General features: G+C 44.1%; 1 protein-coding gene across 1 annotated transcript in view; it reads left to right on the plus strand.

The window, feature by feature from the left end:
• Positions 1-20964, plus strand: part of Tbc1d8-9 (TBC1 domain family member 8/9) — a 113211-nt gene that overhangs the window by 71077 nt on the left and 21170 nt on the right. Inside the window, exons 21-27 of the mRNA XM_075702528.1 lie at positions 2187-2297; positions 3875-3985; positions 7913-8051; positions 9982-10218; positions 11400-11615; positions 15662-15732; positions 19393-19483. Of these exons, the coding sequence (XP_075558643.1) occupies positions 2187-2297; positions 3875-3985; positions 7913-8051; positions 9982-10218; positions 11400-11615; positions 15662-15732; positions 19393-19483 (976 nt within the window). The remainder of the gene's footprint in view (positions 1-2186; positions 2298-3874; positions 3986-7912; positions 8052-9981; positions 10219-11399; positions 11616-15661; positions 15733-19392; positions 19484-20964) is intronic.

Below are 20964 nucleotides of genomic sequence, written 5' to 3' on the forward strand. Positions count from 1 at the left end.
CAAAGCAGAAGAGTGGGTCTAAAAATTAATCTGCAGAAAACTAAAGTAATGCTTAACAGTCTCGGAAGAGAACAGCAATTTACAATAGGTAGCGAGGCACTGGAAGTCGTAAGGGAATACATCTACTTAGGGCAGGTAGTGACTGCGGATCCGGATCATGAGACGGAAATAATCAGAAGAATAAGAATGGGCTGGGGTGCGTTTGGCAGGCATTCTCAGATCATGAACAGCAGGTTGCCATTATCCCTCAAGAGAAAAGTGTATAATAGCTGTGTCTTACCAGTACTCACCTACGGGGCAGAAACCTGGAGGCTTACGAAAAGGGTTCTACTCAAATTGAGGACGACGCAACGAGCTATGGAAAGAAGAATGATAGGTGTAACGTTAAGGGATAAGAAAAGAGCAGATTGGGTGAGGGAACAAACGCGAGTTAATGACATCTTAGTTGAAATCAAGAAGAAGAAATGGGCCTGGGCAGGACATGTAATGAGGAGGGAAGATAACCGATGGTCATTAAGGGTCACGGACTGGATTCCAAGGGAAGGGAAGCGCAGCAGGGGGCGGCAGAAAGTTAGGTGGGCGGATGAGATTAAGAAGTTTGCAGGGACGGCATGGCCACAATTAGTACATGACCGGGGTTGTTGGAGAAATATGGGAGAGGCCTTTGCCCTGCAGTGGGCGTAACCAGGCTGATGATGATGATGATGATGATGATGATGATGATGAAACATTTTCTACAAAAGTTTGCTTGAGTTATTTATACTTCTATAAACTGTGCATGAGCCCGTGACTAGCAGTTACGCTAAGGGATAGAATGTTCAACTCTACTGCATATATCTTTCATCTGAATGAAACTTTCATTCATTCAAACGAGGTTCTACTGTACTTAGAATAGAAACAGCACATGGAAACAGCTTTCAAGATGGACTGGTATGTCACCAACGTTGAACAGCCATTCTTTAAGTACCGTGGTTTGATATTGAAAACAGTATTGTAACATATAAAGACAACATTGCGCGCATTGCAAAGTTGTTGTTTTTGAAAAGACGATGGTGTACATTGTGAGAGCCTGCTGCGGTAGCAGTAAAAGAGATCAGAGCCAAAGGAGTCACTAAAGTCCAGTGATTTCTAAGTTCTTTTACTTCAATGTGGGTGTGTCGGGAGGCGTGCTTTCGGTATCGGTGACAGATGCCATGCAGCTTGGACAGGAAGTGGATGTGCAATACTCGTAATCTACTAATTGCCACTTGCCACCAGTACAAATTATTCAATGTTTGACATAGAGTCAAACCTCATTGTAACAAAGTCGTATCCAGCACAAAAATACCTTCATTTTATTTGATACTCGTTATAAGCATACATTTGTTACATGCTGATATAGGCGATAAACATTTTAGATTTACTTTGTTATATCTAATAAATTGTTGTGTACCTTTTTGTTATATTGAGATTCGACTGTACTATGTGGGAAGTTACTAGTCTTTGGCTGCATAATAAACTACAAAGGCTTTCAGACAGGGTCAAATTAACCGGTAATGCGGATCATCTGATGCCGAGTTAATGGAAGTCAACTGCAATGAAGTCAACTACAACTGTTTGGTACAGCCCTATTACCACTACTCGTAATTAAAGGAACACTAAACAGAAACACCACATCAGCTGAGTTTAGTAAAGTGGTTTCACGTAGCTTTATTTTCACTCATTTTGCAGAAACAGGTTGGTTGCTAGGACAGCAAATGAGGTTTAAGCATTTATTTCTAGAATTTTGTCCAAAGACATCAGCGCCTGTATATCAGTGGAATGTCATAAATTTCAAAGTATTTCCTTATATTTTGGCCTCTTGTGTCACAGTGAAACTTTTTAAAAACATGCTAAATTCAGTCTTTGGCTTCTTTAGAATAGAATTGCGCCCATATTAACTGATAGAACTTTAACTAGGCCCTAGCGGACGCCGTAGCAATTCATGACGTTATGACGAGTTGGTGGCAGAACTTAAATAGAGGTGGCGTTTCCAGCCATCTTTTTCTTTTGTGTCTTTTCCGGCTTTCCAAGCTTCCTCTCACAGTGAGAATGGCTTTTTTTTTTAGGGAGTATTGTAGAATGGATAACTTACTGATAAAGTGCAAAATATATTTCTCTTTAGTGTTCCTTTAATGTTACATTCTCTCTCTTCTGATTTCCTGCAGGCAGCCGTGGATATTTCGACTCTAGTCTATGACTCGTACAGCAAGTACGGCTTCCTCACGTCGACCATGATAGAGAAGCTTCGCCTCAAACACAGGCTCAGTGTCGTCCAAGTGAGTCGGCACATGTCAGCACGCATACATGTTTTGACATTTTCTTTACAGCAGCTTATTAACCCTTTCGCTGTTTACAAACATGGGCAGGCCGTGGGTGGTGCCAACCAAATTTAGTGGACAAAAAAAGGCAATGGCAAGTAGCAGGAGTGCGTTAAAAGTGAAGCCTGCAGATGTTGAACGTTTGTCTCCTGTACATAATAACAGTGTTATGAACCACATTTGCAGTAGATAACACGGAAAATGATAAATGTTGGTCTTAAGACATTATGCACCCCCCCCCCCCTTTTTTTTTATCTGAATATGTAAAAAGACACTTTCCATACATTGAAACAACTTGAAAACAACTTTTTATTTTGTTGTAGTAGCTTGATAAGGTACATGGCCGAAAGTTTCTTAGGCTCGCAGGCTAGCTGCTGTTATCGCACATGCGAAACCATCTATATATCCCCAGCCACAACGCTTGTCTTTGTTGGCTCTTTGGTTTATGTCCTTGTTCGAGGTCGCGCTGTTACATATTGAGTGATGCAGAATCGAGCAGGTCAATCTTTGGCGTTACCAACCACGGGCTCGTCTGCTCTCTACAGACAATGGAAAGTACAATGAGCGGCAAAAGTTTACAGGCCATGAGATCAGAAAAAAAAGCTGAAGATTTCTGCACATGCTGTTCATATTTCCAGCCTCTACTGCTAGCATTTGCAAACAACATAGTAGTATTGTGTGGTGTTACTGGCTACGGTCGCAAATTGCTCAGAAATTCAACATTTTCGCAGATCCCGCTGTTCAACAGCTTTTCACACCATCTGTACATGCTCCACAGAGTGTTGCCATTGTAGTAGATTTCTCAGTCTAGTGGAGTTTCTGGTTTGTTTTGTAGCAAATTGGGCTTTTAGAAGATGGCAAATATTTTGGTCCTTTATGCAGGAATTTCTTCTGCGCTCATATTTAGTGTATATGTAAGGACATCTAGAAAACTGTAACAGAGTCTGATTTTCTTTTTTTCCCTTCGTGTTTCCAGTGGAATTTTTGCTTTAACAACATGGCAAAGTGACCTGCAGTGCTCGTCTTTTATTATGTACACATTGCAATGAAATTATTGTTCATCAAAATTTTTCATCACACCCTGTATTTTAAAACATAGAGCACTTTTCTATATGTAGTCAATAAGCTGTGCCGTAATATACCTTTCTCATTAAATTTTGCCATTGCAGGCCTGTCATGGTTGCTATGCGACTGAGGCATTCTCTTGCAGTGTGCAAGGTTGTGAGCTCAATTCCCAGCCACAGTGGTCACATTTCACTGAAGGCAGAATGCAAAAATGTTCATGTACATAGATTAAGGTGAACCCCAGCTGGTCAAAATTAATCTGGACCCCTTCACTATGTCACTTCTAATAGCTCTTATGTCCTATTTGGAGGTTTAACCCTATCACTCAATCAAGCTTCATAGCATATATTTAGTAAATTTGTTGGAGTATCTAGCAGATGTTGGGTGGGGGGGAGGGGAAGGAATTGCACTTTAGTGTAATCCTTGCTAAAAGTGATGGCAACACTCGTCATGCACAATGTCCTGTGCAGGGTCTGCAAGACGCCAGTGTGAAGAACGTGCTGAGGAGCCTGAGCTTGGACCCCCGCATCTCGGCGCTCCTGACGCAGAATGAGCTCAGCGATCTGGTGGCACTCATCAGGGTAGGGTCACAGCTGAAGCATGTTGACGTGTTTTTCAGCATAAAGCGTAAAGAGCCACCAAACCAGAGGCCGAATTCACAGAGGTTGGACCGCTGTGCCGAAAAAAAATGGTCAAAATTATGCCACGCTGCTCCAGAACAGCTTTGGCTCTGGCAGGTGTTTACAAATCATTTGGAAGTCATGGCCTCTTAAAGGAGTTCTTAACCACCCCTAGTGCTTAGTGAAAAAACACATTCTGCTGGTAGCATACACTGCTGTGAGTATCTCAGCAAAATATTGCACTCGTGCGCTGTGCGGGGGGTTCGCAAGCAAAGCACGAAGTCTCCTTTTTCTCGAACACTTTCTTTTCATCCGAGGCCATCTCCTCACCCTTTTGGGACTACTGGCGGCTGCCCCCTTGACCTCAGTGGACAGATTTCTATAGAGAGCTGCCATTGGCCAATAGCCGACATCAATAAAAAAAGGGTGTTTGAATCAGTGTGCTTCTTCCTGCTGTTACAGTGTACGTTTATCAACACAGTTTACTAAGCAGGCTGAAGTAAGCAAAAATCTGCATTTCGAGTTTTGACAAGAATGACGCACTTCAGGAAGAAGCCGACTATCATCTGCACAGGCTCAGCTGTGCCCACCTGCGCATGAATGAAACGTTGGCCACATTGCATATCAGAGTCATAGCTGTCAGGTCTCTCTCACTAATTTAGATTAGTTTTGAACTCCCACTCAAACCATGTGAAACTTAAGCTCAGACCTCGCATACACTTGCCAGCGCACACTCCCTCCTGGCAGCTCCTGGCTAAACACCTTGGCAGACATCACTTGATATTGAGCTATTGACAGCGCTTCTGTACTCTGTTTCAGTAGTTTCGTGCAGCAGAACCAAGGCTGTGCAATTCAAGAGCATGGATTCTTGTGCAGCGAGATGTAATGCCACAGTTTGGAACCTGATAGATGACTAGACAGCCTTGACAAGTGGTCTTGTTGGCAAATGGAAGCTTCTTTGCAGGTGGCAAGGTGGTTTATTGTGCGATTTTGCTTTTTTCTTTAATAAAATATTGATTGAGGCTGTATGATACTGAAAATAAAGTTCTCCATTTGTTATGAAAATGTGCAAAGAATAAAAAGAGATTAGTGGAACGCTACTGTACAGATGCTAATTTGCATTTAAAAAGTACATTGCTTTGACAGTGGCTAAATTTATGCGTTTAGTCTGCGCAGCCACAACATCGTGGATGAATCCCTCCTGGGTAGAGCTTCACCCTGTGCAAAAACGGCGTCCGCAAACTTGCTTGTGTGGTATCGTTCCAAGCTGCTCCTTTACGCGAAAGGAACAAACAAGTTGGCATTGAACACTCTTCCAGCAGTATGGTAGAAGTGTGGCAAACGTGCATGAATCCTAATCAAGAAAACAGCTGCACTTAACCAGTGTCAGCGAGCGCACCATGTACGAGTGTGTGTTACAAGAGGGATTAAGAGATGGCGCCACGCCACCATCTCGTGTTGAACAGCTGGCTGAGTGCTTCTTCTGAACCCTCCACTTCTGCCGACTCTGCAACCCTCCTCCTCATCTGTCTCGAAATACCTTTAAAGTCGCATGCCTTTTTTGGTGTTATCCAAAAACACTGCTATCCCAACATCTGATCTCACTGCGCAATTGCTAGCCGAAAAAAATTTTTCTTTTTTTGAAAAGGAAGCTGAATATCAAACGAAAATCAAATATCGGAAAATTTTAACACAAGGCTTTATGATTCTCACATTACACAACGAGAATGTTGCTAGCTATCAGTAACTTAGATACCTAGGAATCAAGATGTATAGTATGGTCTAAACTTATTAATTAAAAAGAAACATAAAATTAGTTTGCCAGCACTGATAACAATTCAGTTCGTATATGAAGGTCTGGAAATTATTTTTATTGATAGAATGTCTCTTGAATAAGATCAAGTGCTTTTTTATCTCTCAAGCTGAAGATATACAGAAGTTATATTGCCCTAAATATGAATGATGTTTTCAGTTTAGTACTGGGCCACATTGTACTTAATGGCAATGTTCTATTGCTTAGAAAGTTTTGCTTTTCATTTTTCTTCCAGAAGACGGCAGAGTTTCCATCTTTATGGAAACTGGTTTCTGTGGGTTGTCATCAGCTTGTTGAGGCCAATCTGTGTGACACAGATAAAAGCAGGGACTGCGAATCGCGTGACTCGGCACCACTTCACACGGTCATCGGTTGTGAGATCATGCGTACGGGTGAAGTTGATGACCGGCAAAGTGGTGTTCAGCGTTCAGGTCTGCAAGCGACCAGCCGACCACTACTGGAAGCACGCATGCCAAGTTTGTCTGTCCAGGACAGAAAGCTCCATCCAAACTGCACAAATGTGTATGCGTAAACACTGAATGCGCATTATCTGATACAGTTTACGTGCCTTCCAGTGGCTGATTGACCCCATCTTCACACATGCTTTTGTGCTTTTCATAGGCACTGCTTTTTTTTCTTTTGTTAATTGTTTTGATCAATTCCATCGGCCTAGTCGAACCTTGTTCCGAAAGAGATCACGCGAGATCCAACTCACCCCTACAGGATATTGAGCAAATATGTTTGCCTCATGCCGGACACCAACATCTAATTGTTCACCTGTACAGTCAGGAGAACGATGGCACATTCGGATGTTTCTGTTAGTCCATCCCAGTGCCCCGCTCTGAAGCCTTTCTCGGGACGGTCCCACGAAGTGTGCCAGTCAGCGTGCTAGACGTCCATGCACCCCGCCGACCCTAAGCCAGAAAAGAAGAGGCGCACGAATAACCCCGCCGTTAGGTGGCGTTTGCAGGGCAACACTTTCACCGCCTATCGTACGATTGTGCAACTACGCCAACCGGCGGCGGCACACAGGAAGCCAAATTACAGAAAACGCGAGAGCCATGCATGGAAAACAACATCAGGGGATGCGTGAGAGTCTAGTGCCCCCACAGTACGCAACGAGACAAGCAGGACAAAAGCAGTTAGTGGCACTGGGTACGTGCCATTGAATGTGCACCCTAATAGGCAGCTTTGACCGTTGAGCTTGTGCCAAGGTTTTGCCACCCCAACATGACTGCTGATGTGTCAGCCATTGTACTCATTATATGATATGTCTCTTTAGTGCAGTCAGCATTCTTGGAACACTTCACGCACTTTCTTGTGCCTACTTACCTGTCTATGTCTCTAACCGTTATCCCATCAAATTGGGCCACTGTCCATTGTCTAATGGGTACAGCATTGGGCTGCTGTGCTGAGGGAACTAGGCCTAAAAACCAACCGTCAGACCACTGGGTATGTCACGCAAGGTATGGGCCGCTTTTCGGTGAACCTCTTTCATACCAACTGAGTGTACCGCTCTTCAACGACAAAAAATAATGAAACATTTCTCTGGTGCGGGGCGGAATCAAAACCTGCATCATGTATATTCAGACGATCTTGTCTCAGTAATTATTCACACACACACGCCCTGCACAGAATTTGCGGCTACGCCACTAGGTGGCACAGTGTATCCAGAGGGAAGCGTGATAAAAGAGCCCGGCCGCACACACATGATGCATCTCTGCGGTGGCAATATGGTGTGTTGCCATGTTGCTTCAACGCTAATTGCAATAATGTTGACATTCATCATGAGATGGGTTCTGCCAAAACATTTTTATTATTGTTCTTTGTCCATTACATTGCGCTTTACAGAGCGCAGGGTAATTGGTTTCACCGTCATAACGTTACGTGGGGTCAACAGAAATGGTGAACAAGAACACTGTTGTTCTGGTTACTTTCTTCTGCTTTCAACCTCACCTGCAATGTTATGTTGCCAGAACCATTTGACATGCATGGACAACAAGAAATTTAACCCACGATGGATGGGCTTTCTGGAACCGTGGACCTCATTGAAACTGGCCTTTGATATCCTGCAGGAGCAGCAACTGAGCCAGCACAGCTGGGGTACGGGACCGCCAGGCGTGGCTCCGCCCAACGTCGACACTGGCGCCCCGTATGGCGAGCAGCTGTTCCACCTGGACATGGACCAGTTCCTCAGCTTCCTAGGCGCCATGGGTGAGTCCGAAAGTGGTGGGAGCAGGTGGTTAGGTTGCATGGCCATCGTTGCCGTCAACAGTGGTCTGCAGGAAAAGCCGGCTGCAGGACATGAACTGTTCCAGTGTGTCCCAGCGATCTTCAATTACCATATCTACTCGATTCCAATGTGCCGTCAGCTGTAATGCCCACGTATATTTTATATCCTGAAAAATAAAATGCAGAAATATGATACCCTTGTTTGTTTCCTCACCAGATTATCAGGGTGAGAGAGATAAATATCAGTTTGTTTTCACTTGAAAAAAGAAAAGAAAATTTTTTAAATGAGGTCGCTGGAGTTGCAATTTGGGCACCAGCTATAGGTAGTGATCAATGATGACAAACTTCTGCCATCTGCAGTGCAAGAAAGCATGGCTTTCGAGATTTGGGGACTGCAATTTCGACACTGTCTATGACAGTTTTGGTTTTGCACTCAACTCTAGCACATGTCATGTTTTATGATGAATTTGCCAAGTCACTACATATATAACTTAAATATCTCTAAATAAGTTATCAATGGCTCCTGTGTGATTGAAGGAATGCAATAAGAGCAGCCTTATTGCTCTGCCTTACCTAGAACACAAGTTGTGAGGTATTGCATCTGGAACTCAAAAAAGTGTTTTTCTAGTGATAAATTTTCAAGTCTCGCAACTCCTGTTTCAGGTATGGCAGAGCAATAAGGTTGGTTTTATTGCATTCCTTGAATCATGCAGAAGCCACTGGTACCCTGTTTAGTGAAATTTCAGGAACTGATATTTTGCAAATCTTTGCAGAAAGTTATTTACAGGAAGCTTGCATAAAATTAGAACCAGAGGAGATAAACAAAAATAACTGCATGTTTAAAATAAGCACTTAACATTGCATATATGTACAAGTTTTCAGCACCATATCTCAAAGAATAACATTTCCTTTTTCTAAGAACCACGTACCCTCTTAGGCAAATGAGTCTTGTGGGAATCAACCAAGAGGAGGAAGATTGTAAAGCAAATGTGTGCGTCAACCTGAGAGTATATTACGAAGCTACAAAGAAAACTCACGCATGTACCTCGGAAAAAGAAGGATTGCAGCTGAATGAAAATTTATCCTTGTCCCGGAATCAAGCTGGATCAGTGAAGTGATGTGTTGTGGAAGACTAATTTCTGCTGCACTGTGTGTAATAATTGTTGAAGAACTTCTATGAAATGCCGAGTGTGCTGCATTACAATGGTAAGCACCAACAGTAACTTAGCATGATACAGTGGCAAGTCCTCTGTCCATTGTCCCCTTCGAGGGACAAAGGACTTTGAGAAGCACTTGTTCACGGCAAGAGAGTTTCAAGCATGCACTATGCATACCTGCCAACTCTCCTTGATTTTTCGTAATGTTTATAAATTTGGGCACATTTTACAATTTTACGAGTGTTGCGTCAAGTTTTTTGGAAAATGTGCTCTCTTCACGAGAACATTTCACCTGTCAGTCTCTGAAGCTTCTCTTGGAGGTCTTCTGATGGTGAAGTGATGCCAGATGAGTTATCGCTTGGAGCTAGTTAATTCAGAGAAGTTCATGAAGCCGACGAAACCTGCAATAGCGTAGTCGCTGAAAGAGTCACTGTTATTAAAAAAACTTTGTTGATTGTCAATTTGTGCTATTCCAAGTTTCATGCTGCTTGTATGCTGTACCTAGAGGCAAATCACAGGTAATAAAGTTCACATGTATACCACAAAACGTGTGTTCTCAGGGCAAGCTTTGAAAAATAAATGCGTAATATGCCCTGCAACTGCGATCTTGGTGTTGCGTCCATGGTTATTTTGTTTTTTTCCTCTTTTTTTTGGATTTTAAGGCATACAGGTTAGAAGGTGTGAATATGATGGACAGGTCAAAGTAACACTGCATTCTTCCAGGGACTGAAGCAATATGACTTGTTTTGTGGCAGGCCCATGGAGTAATGGCGAGCATCCACGTCGTCTGGGCGTGCGTCTGTTCCGTCTAGCCGATGCCGACTGTGACGGCTGGGTGAGCCTGGCTGACTTCTGCCGGATTCTTGCTATGTCTTCACGTGGCGATATGGACGACCGGCTGCGGCTCCTCTATGGCGCTCACTTAGCTGTCTGCCAGCCAGGCGATGTCGAAGATTCTCAACGAGACTCTGCAGACGACAGTCCCGAGCAGGGTCAGTATGCAGCACTGTGGAGCTAAACTTAGTTTCAGGTTGCGTGTTTTTCAGGCTGTGCGGCAATTTCAAAGCAAATAGCTTTCTTTGGGAGCCAGATGCATTTTTTGTCCTTATGTGGCCAAATGTGCGCGCGCTTTGGCATTCCCATTTGTGTGTGGCGGGTTGGTCATGTAGCTTCACAAGGAGCTGCGAAGAGGCGTCGCTTGCTTGCAGGGGCCTCTCCGCTTGGTGCGCATGCATGAGAGGGTTCGTCACTGCATAACAAGGATGATAGCGTTCCTTCTCACATCCAGTCCGCAACGGCTGGAGAGAGAAGCGTTGCGTCATTTACGCGGTAGTGAAAAAACACAGGCAGTATTGTGTAATTTAGTGCATCTTTGAGAACATCTAAAGCACAACCATAGAAAAGCTTCTAAATAGAACAAAATGAAATCCTTGACTGACCCACTATATATATTTGCTTTACTTGTCCAAAAGCATTACACAACACTACATTATACTTTAATCATCAAAACACCATTGCATAGTCTTGTTTGTTTGTCCAATGTATTTCAGTTATCCACCATGTTTTTTTGTTTATTCAGTGGATCAAGAAGCTGTTCACTTACTTAGATAACCGGCTTCTATGGGTGATGTATTATTTTTTTGCTTGCACTTCCCTGCTACACCTAGGCACCCGTAGAAACCAAAACCTATATGAACAGGTACGGTGTGTAAATTGGGGAAAGTTGGTGAGGTGGACAGGTCTGAACATGAAATGCTCGCAGGCAATATCAGTGAAAGGGAGGGAAAAAAAGGTGTGGCCTCCCAGCGGTGGCTCTTTCATAGTCCTGCCTATTGATGCCTTCACCAGCCCAAGATAGCTAGGCGAAGCCACCGCTAGCTGGCAGCAAAGTTTACGAGTGTCTCAGTTGTAGCCATTCAAAAAGGGTTAACACAGAAATCAACAAATGAAAAACTTGCAGTCATTATCTGTCACGTCTTCTCCTAATTCCCTGCCCCTCACAGTCTTCGAGCTTGCTGTACAGGGGAAGCAAACACTAAAGCAAATCTGTGACTCCTCCAGCATGCTTGTTGGAGCCATTGCCTCCAAACAAGAGTAGTTTCCCAAATAGGACAATCATTTGGACATTGTTCAGCCGTTTCTGCCAACTCTCTTTCCTTTGTCTCGACCGCAGAGAGCACCGAAGTTGCTACCGAGGCCGAGGAGTACTTCAGCTCCCTGGAGGAGGGATCCTCCATCGACCAGGTCCTGTCTTCGTCTGCCCCGGAGGGCGGCACGCATGTTTCGCAGCGGCAGCAGCTACAGCAACGCGTGGAGCTTCTCGACGCAGTGCTCCAGCGCAACCGAGACACTGACTCATTCTTTGGCTCGACCTCGCTGAGCAGCAGCTGTGAGTGTGGTAGTACCTCCCCCCTTGGCCACTAAGAAGCGTAAACCATTTTGCCCCACAAACAATCAAATCCTGATGATTCGAAATCTCTTTAATTCGAATTGATAGATAATTCGAACTGCACTGTTGGTCCCGGCAAGATCCTGTGTATTTGAATAGAGAAGAGCTCCTGCGAATTCGAACTCCAAGAACAGCTCAACGGATAATTCAAATAAAATTTCTCGCTCTCGTGGACCGCTTTTTGGACAAACCCAACTGAAAGGCTCGGGTTTGACATCGCCGCTAACTATCATAATGCTGCGTGCCGTAAAATTAGGAGGAAAGATGCGCGCCGAGACAGAATCGAAGCAAGCAAGGTGGCCCGTGCCTTCTTTTCCTATCTGGCTTAAAAGGAGCAGGAAAGAGTGCCCTAATGCACATGCTTGATCACCTTACTGTGCGCTCACCTATGCCTCCCCCCAACTCTTAGTGCACGCTCAATCACGTCATCTCTTACAACTGGACATGTGGAGGATAAAGCGCATCAAGCCCCATCCTGGCTCATTAAAGGGGCTCTCCTTAGTTTGGCCCTCCTTAGTTCGAGCTCCCGTTTTATTTGAATAAGTTTCCTGTCCCCTTGGAGTTCGAATGAACGAGATTCTATTGTAGTGCTATTAGCAGCATGGCTCATCAAAACGAGCTCCCCGTTGAGTACAGCGCACGAAATGTATGCACGAGTGGAGTGTGACACAGAACATGCGCTAATGAGCAAAATTTTAGCGTAAGTTGATTTCAAAAAACACAAAGATGGCTGCCAAATTCGAGGGCCTCAACTTTGGCAGCCTTAGGGGTCATGAGTTAGCATAGGAGGGGTTATTGGTGGGAAGTTATTGACATGTTCCTAAATTTCTAGCACCAGCTGCTAAAAGTACGTTCTACATTCACTGCCATGGTTTAGGGTGGCACTGTCCATCACTTCCAGGTCTAGTCTTGCAGGCATACACGAACACTCAAGAAACTCGACGGGAGGGTGGCTGCCACGATTGGCTTAATTTTGGCTTAATCGATAAAGCACCACACACGTAATGCAGAAGATGTAGGTGCGGTTCCCACCTGTGGCAAGTTATCTTCCCGTCCACTTTAATACCCCTTGTGAATTCAAAATTTCAATTGGACACAGCAATTAGATTCCCCCATTCTTTCTCTGGCTTCGTTGTCCTTGTTGTTGTTGTTGTAACTAACACAAGATTGAACCACTTGCATCCCCTTATTCTTCTCGCTCGAAGAATATATTGCAACTTCTACCTTGGAGCAGCGACCTCAGTGGTCAAGCACAATGCACCCGGGTGCATGAGCCCAAGTTGTGTTTGCTGCCATTGCAAAATGGCACAGAAAACCAAATAAAAGGTGCTTGGTTCTTTGCCATTTCTCGGCCCATTTTCCTTGAAATAATTACAAAAAAGGGCTACCTATGCGCCTATCCACTCACAATTAAGCATTTGCATGCAATTCAGTTTCACACTTCCAAGGAGACATCAGTGAGACATTGAATGTTTTGTTGCGATTGTATGCATACATGATGTCTTTATTTTTTTGCCTTGCTTTGCTTTTTCAAGTAGAATTTCAACAATTTGTTAATGTTCGTTCTCTATCCTAATCTGCTTTTGTGTACACATAATTCTGCCTTGTACTCAGCATTAATCACCGAGTACAGCACCAAATTATTACCTCACCCAGCTGTCCCCTTTACTGAAATAACTTATGCAAAAATCAGCAAGCTGGGGGAACCTTAATGTGAGGGAAAATCTTTTAATTGCCATAAGCGGGGCTTTAGCAGAATGCTACAAAGGGACCCTTCTTGGTATTTTCGAAAAGCTAACTTTGCGGTTGAAAGATTCGTCCCGGTTCAGGGTCAAACCTGAAATGACCATTCTCGCGGCACAATCACGCTCTGTCACATGAATGAACTCTGGGACTAGCGGTGGCATCGTGAGGCTCAAGTGTTTGACAACTCGGAGCCCTGTAATCTTGACAGAAGTGAGTTATTTAATATCATTGTATGATGGTAACATTATGCTGCAGTCAGCTTAACTGATGTTTTCTTTCCCCATAGCAGCTCGCTTGCATTTCATGACAAACTGCCATTACGAGGTCTCCAGCTCTGGAGTTTGTGGTGAGGAAGGCGTGTGCCATGCTTAGCTGTGGCATTAGCTGCTTAGCATGTTCTGTTTCTTCTGTGGCCTAACTATTCTTAACCTCCTTTGGGTGCAGGGTGCTTTTCCAAAGTGCAGCAAGCTAAAATCGTGGATATTTTGGTGAACATATTGCAAATTTCCCAGTCTGAAAATTCAAACATAAATTGAGAATTACGCTGATCGTAGATTTTAATTATGACAATTGCATTCCGTTGTCCCTCGAACCTACCTCGTAATCAACGTTGAAGTGCTCTGAATAAGAGTTCGTAAGCTCTTGTACTTCTGCATTGTTTCAAGTTCCTGAAGTTGTGCATTGTTAAAAGACACTCAGGCTATTTGCACCAGTCCACTACGTAAGAAAATGAGATTCAAGCTGCACCGACAGTCAATAAGCTTTTTCTTCATCATCTGTCTTATGAAAACAAAGCTTACAATAGATTTTTAGTTTAAGCAACTTCTGAGTAGATGGTGCTACTATGCATGTTCCACATATATGTCCATGAATCAATTCGGGACCCTCTCAGAGGCGGGCATTGACGGTGACGCAAATGTATATGGGCATGACATTCAAAGGGTTTAAGGTCACTACTAGTCACACTACAAAATTGGTGGTGAGGCATCTCACTTTAATGGACCATCGCTAAGCTGAGCAGATAAGGCCAGACATCTTTCAGGATGTTTTTGGTTTTCGTTTGTGAACAATGAAAAGCCGCAGTGTCACCCGAAAGGCAAAGCATTGATACATATAGCAACGATAGCAAAACGCCACTACATGAAGTAAACGGATGTTTTATCGGTCGTACAAACTGAAATAAACATTCACTTACCAACTCAATTAACAAGCACAGTATCACGTGCTCAGAGGCAAACATTAACAGCTTTCACTCGATGACCTCGAACACTTGCTGTCACAACGCTGGCATGAGGAGCGCAAACGGAGAAGAGCGAATGCTTCTGCTGCCACTCCCTTCGACACGTCTCCGAAACTAAAGATTATGCGACTTCCCGCACAAGGCGCACGGGAAGACAGCGCAGATGCAGCTGCCAGGTACCTCGGCTCGCCCAGCCTCTGCTCTCGCCAGGTATTGCCTCCGAGATGCGGCGCGGGCTCACCCACACGGGCAGCCATGTGTGGCCACAACCAGGATAGGGGAGAAGACCTGTCCCCTGTACTGCTGCCTAAGTAGTGAATAACTGCATAACTCTAGCACACTTTTGATCACGTGACCTCCAACACTGGGCACACAGAAGGATGATGCACATCAAGCCACCATCCTTCTCTGCTCACCTTCGCACACTTCCCCTCGCACCCACAGCGTACGACGTAAGGGGCACGATAGGTCCTTACGGCACTTGGGCTCTATATGGAACCTTGCAACGACACCAATGCCAACGGCAAAAGAATTCACCTAGCGTGTTCATATATTTGCTACCTCAATGAAAAGTTATTTGATACTGCCATTTGGAAGCACTGATGCCGTAAATTCTTGTTTTTTACTCTCATCAGTTCAGAAACTCCACTAATTAAGACTAGCTTTCCTGTACAATCCCAAAATCTGTACTCACTCCTGCTATATCTCGAAATAGAGAGAGCAGTATTTGTGAATAAAAAAAAACAATATGCTACGGCATAAAATGCTAGGGTCAGTTTTGTGGCGTATGCTAACAAAGTTACTTCTCTATTCCAGCTTAGTTCTTGTATACCTTACTTGTTTAGCATCATTTTTCCTGTTCTTTGCTGCTTAGTTTTGGCTTAAGCAAGAGTTGCTCTAATGTTCTCATTACCTTCATTCCTGTTCTGTCTTGTCAATGCTCTTTGTTCACTGTAACCAGCGCTTATTTGCTTTTTTTTTCGTTCCTTGTTCTCACCAGGTGGAAGCAGTGGAGATCCCTCTAGGTCTTCCAGCAAGTCGTCAGACATGACTCTTCCTGACATGAACCAGGTAGGTTGTCATGACTGCATGGTCTGTAAGGACTGCAGTAAGTTACATAAACAAGGAAGTTGTGACAAATAAAAAATTGTGAGATTTCCAGACATATTTCACTGCTACTCAGGGTTCGTAGCGGTCCTTTCGACCTTTGAAAACCCTTGAATGTAGAACTGACATTTCTATTTACAAGGCCTTGAAAGCCCTTAACCTTCATGGAGTGCTTGAAAATTCTTGAGTGTTGCTTTCACCTAAGATTAGAGGATTTTATTTGTATATCTGACAACAAGGTTTACGCGAGCCAAATGTCAAGCTAATCCTATCTGATTAGCGTCTTCTTGATAGGGAGCCATCTTGTTTTTGGTGGCCGGTGATAATTTGTCCGCAAATAGCCTAGCAAGCATCTCTGTGCAATAAAAAAATGTTTGCTCATTTTTAAGAGCGTTTTTCTTTCAAGCTTTCAGGCGTCGTTGCGCTTTGATCCTTGAAAATGCTTTGTCCGAGCCTCGGAATGCATCGAAAACGCTCCCAACTTTTATCTACGAAAGCTGCTACAGGTCCTGGTTCCCCTCTGCTCCTTCACGCTTGATGAAGTAGACGCTCCCAGATAGTACTAGCATAGGAGCACTCGCTCCATCTCTTGACATAGCAGTGCACCTACTTATAGTGGCTACCACCATGGTGCTCATGTCGTGTGGGGAAGCCACACACCAGGTGACGCGATAGTCGTGCAGGCAAGGCAGATGTCAGGGGACACTTGAGGGTCGAATGTCCCCACGACTTCCAGTTAGCTGTAGTAACAGAGTTCACAATTAATTCAATTTACATTAGCTTGAAAACTGGTGCATCTGCTCAGCAACTATGCTTCCCGACACGCACTCCACATGAGCAGTGTCTGCATGAATGGTGAAATGCTTTGTGATCAGCAGTTCGAGCAGCTTTGCAAAGTTGATTTCTACCTGTGGCATCTAATCCTGAACCTGGATCCTGTGCCAATGGGAGCACTGAAATGGGTGTTGCAATAAAGGTGTTTTTCTTCTACTCCTCAAAGCACTTAGTCCACTAAAATACGTATGCATTATATGCATTTGAACATTGTTATAACAAAGCTGCATTTGACACGTAAATACCATTAGAATGTTTGATATTCGTTATAAGCTCAAATTCTTTATGTGCTTATATCAGCGAGAAACATTTTAGACATACTTGATATATATGATGATATTTGTGTTTGTTATATCAAGGTACAACTTATTTACTTCATCATATTCGTCTTCGTTAGGTTATGGTTCAACTGTACTTGCTGCTGTAAGACACAACACACTAAGAAGTAGTAACACTGATGAACTTGATCAGTGTTTGTAGCTTTCTCTGGGTGCCTTTGAAAGCAGTAGCTTTTTTCCTCAGTTTTGTGCCATCATCGTTGGCCGTTGTCGTCCGCAGCACAGACCTTTGCAGCTCATGTGTTTTGGTTTGGTCAGCGGCGCGGACATGAGAGAGATAGGCCGTGTTTTCCTGGCGCATGCGGGCATGCGGGAGTTGCAATAAAAGAATGTGGGGACTGCACTAGGTACTGCGGATGCAGTCTTTTACCTGTTTATCCCTGGCCGAGCTGCACTATGCTACCATAGATAAATAGTCTGGAATAAGCTCTCCCTCTGTTCGTCTTTCATGGAATAGCGGTCACAGAGCTGCCCTCGTGATTGGGAGGTCAGTCATTCAAATGCATGTTAAAACATTTTTTCCCCTTTATATTTTTCTTAACCCTTTGAGGGTCGATTTTTTTCGCCTTATGCGACCACCCAGGGTAGATTTTTTTATTGCAGATTCCAATTTCTTCTTAGGGACCTAGTTCGAAAAAAATTTACCGCAATTTTTCTAGGGTGACCGTAAAGTGAGAAAAAAATATTTTGCATTAGTGTATACATACTCTTCATTCATGAATAACAACAATGAAAAAGGAAATAAACTTATAAGAATTAAACATTTGATGCATTCTTATACACATAGTTCAAGGCCTTGAATGTGCACACACGAGAATATTTCGCAAGGCTGAAATTTTCCTGCTCTTACACTAATATCTAATATGTACATCCATAGCGTAATCGAACTGCGTAGGTGCGTGTACTCAAGAAAACTGTGTGGTTGTGTGCCCACCAGAAAAGCATGTGTGACAAACTTCCGCTAATCTTCATTTTATCGCCAACGAGAGGCATTTAGTTTTCACGAGCGTCAAAAAAATTTTTAAAAAGCAACGGAAACGCATGCACGGCGGCATCCATCCTATGCGCACCGCTGTGAGCGCTAAACGAGCGAGAAAGAGGCGGTTGCCCTTTGAGTGATTAGTAACGAGATAGCCATCAGTTTTGTAAGCACAAGAAGCCGTAACCGCCCGCGGAACAAAACCCGAACCGCCGCCCGCCTGCGCACCAGTGCGCGAGCTGTAGTATATAGACGTGCGGGAGCAAACCAGCTCTTAAACAAACCATGCAAAGAAAATTGTAAGAGGAAGGCGCGCAAAGAAAATTCCCTGTATTCCCACATACCGTAGTGGCAGCACATGACAGAAAAGAAAAAGTTAGGAAATTAGCGCGCTTTTTAAACGCACAGACGGCGCCGTAAGTATACAGCATCGACCATTTTCGGACTTGTTCGCGGCGCCGTATATTTACGTCATTGACCCTCAAAGGGTTAATCTGCATTATTATATCGTTTCCCTCTTTCAAGTCTGCAGTAGTTGCTTTTTTTACCTAGGCTTCACCACTAGGCTTGACACGGAGGGTTTCTGCCAAAGGGAGCAAAGTGACCTGGCGCGAAGCACAGTAGCGGGCTCTTAAGTAGATGTCAGTTTAGTGGCCGCAAACCAATGAATAATGACACATTCTTACTGTTAATTTGTTGTTCCCCATAACAGACTATGCATTGGCCACTGTGATCCCGTTTGAACGGAAGTTAAGCGTAATGTGCATTGCCATCGGCTAGGGACAAGCAGCGCAAACCACGTACTCCTCCATAGTATGTACCTAGGCGCAGTCCCCAGATTTCTGTTTCGCAACTCACACATGCGCACAAGCGTCAGTCAAAATTGGCACAGCTCTCGTGGCTCTGCACTGTTGACAAAACAGATATGAGCTTGCAGTGCACCAAGATCATTGGATATCAGTGCAAGTAGAAGCTGCTTCCATTGGTGTAAAAGCATGCGCTGCCATGCGTGCTTGCAGGAAGCAGAGGGAAGAGTTCAGTTATGCGACGCAAAGCTCGGGCAACATCACCACCAGGTGATGTTGCCCTCCATGCATCAGGGTTGGCAGAACTCACTGGTTGCGCCCGCACTATCGTGGAAGTTTTGCTGCAGCACAATCACGCCTCACCTTTCCCTTAGCGAGTCAGTGGCGGTACAAGCATTTGCTGCCACATTGCAACTCTGAAATCTCATGGAGGATGTAGGACCTTCAGTGATACGGCGAGCTCAAGATCGGGATTGAAAATGCCTAGCCCATACCACAGCTGATACTCAAGCATTTGTGTTTCACACTTGGGACTGTCAGGTGATTCTTTAGCGCAGATATGTACTTTGGCTAGTACCAAATAAGCCAGTATGCAGTTCTTGTTGAAGTACATTCTTAGTCAACTCGTTGCTCCTCTTTACTTACCTGTTTTCCTTTATGTGTGCAGGAACAGTTTGTCCAGATGTGGCAGACCGTGTACAACCTGTTTGTGGGCCACCCAGACGAGCAGGACTTTTACCATGCTCTCGCTTGCACAGGTACCCCACCACACTGTAGTACTGCACTTCGTGCTTCTACAGCATCTGAAGGAGTGTGGACACGTATCTTTTAAGTTGTAGAAACTGTGCCACATGTTTCTCGCACATAATAGGATGGCACTTAGCAAGCGTAAATGTTGGAAAACACTTGTAAGAGATATTGATTTAACACTACAGTTGGTGTCGAAACGGAGGACCTGGAGTCATCAGCATTATTGTGACATCACCCACCATGATAGCTTAGTGGCTATCATCATCATAATCAGCCTGGTTACGCCCACTGCAGGGCAAAGGCTTCTCCCATACTTGTCCAACTACCCCGGTCATGTACTAATTGTGGCCATGTTGTCCCTGTGAACTTCTTAATCTCATCCACCCACCTAACTTTCTGCCGTCCCCTGCTACGCTTCCCTTCCCTTGGAATCCAGTCCGCAACCCTTAGTGACCATCGGTTGTCTTCCCTCCTCATTACCTGTCCTGCCCATGCCCATTTCTTTTTCTTGATTTCAACTAAGATGTCATTAACTCGCGTTTGTTCCCTGACCCAATCTGCTCTTTTCTTATCCCTTAACGTTACACCAAGTTTCCATAGTATGATGTGCAAGGGGGTGCACAAGCAGGTGATGACACAGAATCACAATCCATGGCCACCACGATCCCCAGCTCTGATGCCATTACACTTTTACTTGTGGGGTTATGTGAAGCAACATATGTACAGCAAACATATAAATGACATTAATCATTTAAAACGGAGAATCAGAAACGTTATTCACTCTGTTACACCAGACATCCTTAACCGTGTGTGGGAAGAACTTGAATATCATTTAGATGTGTATAAGGCAGCAAATGGAGGCCACATCGAACTGCACTGAGCAGGTGTGAAACATCAAGAGCTTTCCTTTTCTTTGGTAAAGATTTCACATTTCTAGCTTGTTTTGTTGATTTCCTATGACCAGTCAAAAGTACACCATGACTTTACGGACGCACTGTACGTTGAGATCTGTGGATAACAAATGAGACAGAAAAATGTGCATTATGTCTAGTCCTGCACTATAAGCAGTTATGTTATAAGTAGCCTGAGCTGTAGTAAATTGCTAGATTTACTCAGTTCAAAGGCACTCTCAAATGTAATATGCACCTGAATTTCAAGACAAAGAATGAAAACTGCAATAGCCCTGAGTGTTAACTTATCATATTTCCATTGTACAATTTGTGCTCATTTGGACAAAAAGTTTATTGCATCCAAAGAACAGGTAGCAAGCAGACTGGGCATTACTGCCGCTGTGGGAAGCCACATTATCACTACAGTCGCCGACCGTTTATTCGGACCTCACGGGGACTGCGGAAATGTCCGAATAAACAGGTGTCTGAAAAAGCAGATTAAGAAAAAAAAAATGAAATCCTTTATTTCCACGCACCTATTCGGGCTCGGCAGTAGGCTTGAAGAAATCGTGAATGCGCCGTTGCACGCTGTTCCGTTT

Source organism: Dermacentor variabilis, chromosome 8 (genome assembly GCF_050947875.1).
Source record: "Dermacentor variabilis isolate Ectoservices chromosome 8, ASM5094787v1, whole genome shotgun sequence".
NCBI classification, from domain to species: Eukaryota; Metazoa; Arthropoda; class Arachnida; order Ixodida; family Ixodidae; genus Dermacentor; species Dermacentor variabilis.